This window comes from Muntiacus reevesi, chromosome 2 (genome assembly GCF_963930625.1).
Source record: "Muntiacus reevesi chromosome 2, mMunRee1.1, whole genome shotgun sequence".
NCBI classification, from domain to species: domain Eukaryota; kingdom Metazoa; phylum Chordata; class Mammalia; order Artiodactyla; family Cervidae; genus Muntiacus; species Muntiacus reevesi.
This window is the reverse complement of record NC_089250.1, coordinates 263,319,961-263,325,342: the sequence shown is the minus strand read 5'-3', so window position 1 is coordinate 263,325,342 and position 5,382 is coordinate 263,319,961. Positions and strand designations below refer to the sequence as shown.

General features: G+C 54.5%; 1 protein-coding gene across 1 annotated transcript; it reads right to left on the bottom strand.

Annotated features, from left to right (window-relative positions):
• Positions 1 to 1,385: 1,385 nt before the first annotated feature.
• Positions 1,386 to 4,318, bottom strand: RABAC1 (Rab acceptor 1). The gene is made up of 5 exons (XM_065926229.1): positions 4,131 to 4,318; positions 3,640 to 3,852; positions 3,215 to 3,312; positions 1,694 to 1,795; positions 1,386 to 1,611 (listed from the first exon to the last, which is right to left on the bottom strand). Exons 1-5 carry the CDS (start codon positions 4,184 to 4,186, stop codon positions 1,523 to 1,525), a joined length of 558 nt encoding a protein of 185 aa, XP_065782301.1. The 5' UTR covers positions 4,187 to 4,318; the 3' UTR covers positions 1,386 to 1,522.
• Positions 4,319 to 5,382: the final 1,064 nt, after the last annotated feature.

The following is a 5,382-nucleotide window of genomic DNA, read 5'->3' as shown; positions in this document are numbered from 1 at the left end:
AAAGTCCATGGGGTCGCAAAGAGTTGGACACGCCTGAGCGACTTTTACTCACTTCACAAACTAAAGGTGATTAGCCACCAGTATCTAAGTGTGAAAGCTAGTAGGTCTTTTTCCAAAAAAATTTTTTTTCCACACCACATGGCTTATGGGATCTTAATTCCCTGACCAGGGACTGACCCTGGGTCCCTGGCAGTGAAAGCAAGGAGTCCTAACCACTTGACCACCAGGGAATTCCCTCCCTCACTCAATTTTTTTTTTAACATGATTTATGTATTTAAATTGTTTGGCTGTGCTGGGTCTTCCTTGCTGGGCACGGGGCGGGGGTGGGGGGCTTCTCTCGTTTCAGAGTGGGGGCTCTAGGGGCGCGGGCTCAGGAGCTGTGGCGCATGGGCTTAGCTGGCCCGCAGCACGTGGAATCTTCTTGGCGTAGGGATCAAACCCATGCTCCCTGCATTGGCAGGCAGATTCTTAATCGCTGGAACCACCAGCGAAGTCTGCCTCACTCAATTTAAGTCTTCACTGAACATCACCTCAGGGAAGCTTCTTAAACCTATAACTCATTTCCAGAACTTCCTCTATGAAGAGTTACCATGAAGATGGCCATCCTTAGAGAGGCTTTGCTTGTGTAGTGGCCCCTGTCTGGCCTCTGGGAGCCTGGATTTCAGCAGGGTCCTTGCTGCTCCCTGAAAGAATGGCTCTTGTGTCTACACTGTTTGTGCAAACCACGTTGTTTATGCTGAAGACCTGCTTTCTTTCTGGGTACTGAGTCTGTGATGAACTTCTCTGCAGACAGCATTTCACTGTTGCGGCGACTGCACTCAATCTGGTGATCGCACTGGGAGAGGGCTCTGGGAAGCTTATGGTTTCTTCTGGACTTCGCCCCACGTGCCTTTTTTCTTTGCTGATTTTGCTTCATAGGTAACAGTGCCTGTAATGCAGGAGAACTGGGTTCGATCCCTGGATCGGGAAGATCCCCTGGAGAAGGGTATGGCAATCCACTGCAGTGTTCTTGCCTGGAGAATCCCATGGACAGAGGAGCCTGGTGGGCTACAGTCCATGGGGTCACAAAGTGTCGGACACAACTATGCGACATTTTGCTTCATAACCTTTCACGATAATAAATCACAGCTGTGAATATGGCTAGTGCCTGAGTCCTGAGTCCTCCTAGCAAATCATGAAACATGGGGGTGATCTCAGGGGCCCCGACATACTCTTTTCTCCTCCTTAGAACTTATCACCACTGACCATCCTATCATATTTGCTATTTATCTTGCTTATTGTACACTTCCCACTCCCACCTGTGTCCACGGCCCACCCCCACCTTCTTGGTCTCTGCAGGACCCCAGCATCACCAGCACAGACCCACAGAAGACCTCGGGAGAATATTTGCTGAACAACTGTAACAGTTTTATTCCCAAAGCTGGAGTCCCTCCCTGGTCTTGATGTGGGAAAGGGGCCTTTGGCCGGAGCGGAGTGAACAGGGGCAGCTGGCTCCAGAGGCTGGCGGGCCTGCGAAGCCACATCACACAGGTTCCATCTGCAGCTCCTCCCCGTCCACAGCCTCCATCTGGTGGAAGGCGGCGTGGGAGCCAATGACTACGAGAGTGGCTCCTGCAGGCAAATGGGCAGTTCAGGGCCTGGTGGCCTCACCTGGCCCCCACCGCCCACAGTGCTGCCTAGACCCTGTACTCACCCAGGACCCAGAAGACGGCAGAGCCCGCGCCAGCCAGCCAGAAGAAGGGAAAGGAGACGCCCCCGGCCAGGGCATACTGATGGGCAGGGCTCACCTCACGACCTGCGGGGCAGAGGGCACTGGGGCAGCTGTTCCGACTCGTGCCTCCTCCCAGAGTAACCCCTGATGCTCCCCCAAAATTCTGGTCTTGCAAGCTCCAGGAGCCTCAGGGTCTAAACTTGTGCCAACCCTTGGCCCCACTCACTGACCATGGGAACACAGAGTGCCTTCCTCAGCCCCCTGCCCTCTGCCCTTCAACCCCACTTCTGCTAGGAAGCTCCCAGCCTCCCTCTCCTGACTATAGTTCTGCTCCAACCTGCCCTCGCGCAGATCTGGAACCTCCGACTGGCAGCCCAAGAGCCAAGTCTGACCTGGGGATGTCTCTTTTGAGTCTGCACATTATTCCAACAGAATTTGGTTTGTGGCTGCCGGAAAAACTGGCTAATTTCACGTAACAAGAGGCTGGCCCTCTGTATCCACGGATGGAAACCCGTGGATCATTGTACTACATCATTTTTCATAAGGGACTTGAGCATCGGTGGACTTTGCCATCCATGTGGGGGCTCCTGGAACAATCCCCTATGGACACCAACGGGCGGCTGTACAGATGTCTGGCTTCTCATGGTGGAGTGGAAGGTCGGATCTGCAGGTACTGGTGGCGCAGTGGCTGAAGCCAAGTCGTGTCTATGCTCCAAGCACTTCCTCCATGCCCTGGGCTAGCCCGACGCACCCCTCCACCCAGCCCACCTTTGTCGTGTACATGACCAGTAGGCTTCTGAAGCATTCTATCTTAGGTCTGCCTGTCCATCTGAGCCCAATTCCCTCTTATCTCCACTCCAAAGCCCTTGAGCATCTTCTAGTTGGGAACTCAGGGCCATCTGTTATTTCCAAACCCTCTGCCAGCACTGCACATAATGTGTGACTTAGTTCCCTGATGGGGGATGGAACCCATGCCCTCTGCGTTGGAAGCATGGTCTTAACCACTGAACCACCAGGGAAGTCCCCAGGCCTGTCTTTCTTCTCGGCGGTGTTTCCGGTGCCAGTCTTGGACCACCTGAGCCACAGGGCTCAGCTTTCCTCTCTGAGAAATCCCAAGATTTCCACTTCTACCCCAGGAAGCAGGAAAGGGGGTGCACGGATATAGGCCAGTGGGAAGTCGCCACCTGGTGGCCGATGTGGGTACGTGCAGCTGACGTTTTTGGCAGGAGGTTTAGGCAGCAGGGAGAGGGAAGGAGGAGGTTTGAGGATTCAGGCGGAGGTGGGTTCTGGGGTATCTTCTGCACTTGGGGGATAGCAATTTTGGGGGGCTGAGAGTGGTGGGAGCATCAGGTGTGTCTGAGACTTTAAGGGACCGAGTTTGGAGGAATCTAGTGTAGATAGAGGCTTGGGCAGACGTGGGTTCAAAAGGACCTGGGTTTGATGTCAAGAGATTTGCGTTCCAAGAGACCAGGATGTGAAGAGTCTGGGCAAGGGATTTCTCACCGAACAGCACAAACTTGGACTGCAGTGTGCGCAGATAGAGGATGTAGCAGGCGCCAAAGAAGACAGCCAGAGCCACCAGCAGCATGGGAGACGTCGCCCTGGAAGCGGGCAGGGAGCCATGCGTCAGGGAGCTGGGGCTAGGCCAGACAAGGAGGCCCTGACCTTCCCACCGGCGGATGGCAGGGGATCTGCTTGGGGTCGGGGAAGCCTAGGTCACATTTGGTCACACTGAATCCTGGCCAGGCTGATGGCGGGGACTAGGGATCTGGCCCTTTTGTGAAAACTTCCGGCAGAACTCTCCCACGGGAATGGGGCCTGGTCAGTGAGAGGTGGGGCCGGATGCTGAGGGCGGGGTCGGCCAGCGCGGGCCACGCAGCCTGGTGGGGGTAGGGACTGGGGCGCGGACGGGCCGCAGAGGCACTCACACACAGTACAGGATGAGGCCCAGAAACACGAAGACATAGTTGCTCTGGTAGTACTCCACGTTGCGTACGAGGCGCTGGCACAGCTCGCCCAGGTTGCGGGGCCGCGAGAAGCGCCGCTGGTCCACGAAGGAGCCCCAGGACCGGATGGTCGCACGGCGCCGCTCCAGCCACTCACGGCCCGCGCCAGATGGAATCAGTTTCGGCAGCAGGGTCCTGGTGGGTGAGGGGCCACGTCAGCGATCGACCGACCGGAATTGAGTCCGGACCCTCCAGCAAGAAGAGGACCGAGGGGGGCCGGACTCCGGGGTTCTGGGGTGGATAATGGTCCCAGGCTCCTAGATCTCAGGGGAGATAGGGGCTGAGGGCCCAGACTCCAGAGTCCTCGAAGAGGACAACAGAGGCCCAAACTCTTATGTCTAGAGGTCGGGATTCCTAGGACCCCCAGGGAGGAGCGGTCGGGGGACCAGGACTCCCGGGTCTAGGTTGCTCACGCGGCGCTCAGTCCTTCCGCCTCGGCATCCCTCTGCTGGTCCTTCTCGGTCGCCATGTCTGTGTTGTCTGGGGAAGAACTAAGGAGCCCAGGGCTCTGCAGACCCCGCGGGCCCCGCCCGAGGCCGGCCTCACCCAGCAGAGCTGGAGCGGACGTGTAGCCGTCCTGGAGCCGCTGGGGAACGTTAGTTCTGCTGTCGAGCATTGTGGGAGTTGTAGTCCTGATGGTGCCGGCGAGAATGGGCACCATGATGGTGGTGTGACTCGCGAGGCACTTTGGGAGTTGTAGTCGTGTAAAATAACCCAGAGCCCCTCTGAACATTGTGGGAGTTGTAGTTTCCGAATCCGGACGCGTGGAGTCGGGGAAGGTGGGCTGTCAGGAGTCAGGGCGTTAGGCGAGCTCTAAAGGAAAGAAGACGCTGTGTACTCCCCCGTGCGGGCTATAAAGGGGACCGTGTAGAGCTGTCATTCTGTCTCTGGGAGGTATAAAAAAACACTTGATAAAACACTCAGATGTTCTGATTCAGCAGATCTAGGGCGAGACCCTTCATCCGCGTTTCTAACAAGTTTCTAGGTGATGTTGATGCTTCTGTTCCATGGCCCACATTTTGAATAGCGAGACTAAAGAATTCGTGGGAGTCTATTCCTTCCTTCTTTAAGAGGCTAGTGATGGGGCCGTGGTTGCTGGAGGGGGTGTCTAAGGTGGGGAGCAGAGCTCCACCCCCACCCTTGGGCTCCCAAGTTAGAATCTATTAGGATTAGGAATCTAGGCATGTCCCTGCTTTAGTTAGGGTGGAGGGAAGTGTAGGGAAAGGCTGAGATTTTTTTTTTTTTTCATTTTTTCATTCAGTTTTATTGAAGGGATGAGAATTTTTTAAAGATGTAGATGTCATAACTAAAGTAGCTGGGATTCTGGGGTCAGAGGTCAAACTTCAAGCTGTGTTGACCTCATCACCTCCCTGAACCTCAGTGTTTTCATCTGGACAGTAACGATCCTGGGGGTACCACACTCATGGGATTGAGATTGGGTTGAATGATTCATGTGAAGTGCTTGAAAGAGTCTTGATATTTCACAACTGTTCGATAAACAGTAGTCCATGCTATTGCCACTACATTATCATGGCTGTTATAATTATTTCTAGAGTTCAGCTTTCTCAAAAAATTTTAAAAATTTTATTTGTTTACTTTGGGCTACATCAACTCTTAGTTATAACACATGGTGCTTAGTTGCTTTGTGACATGTGGGATCTTGGT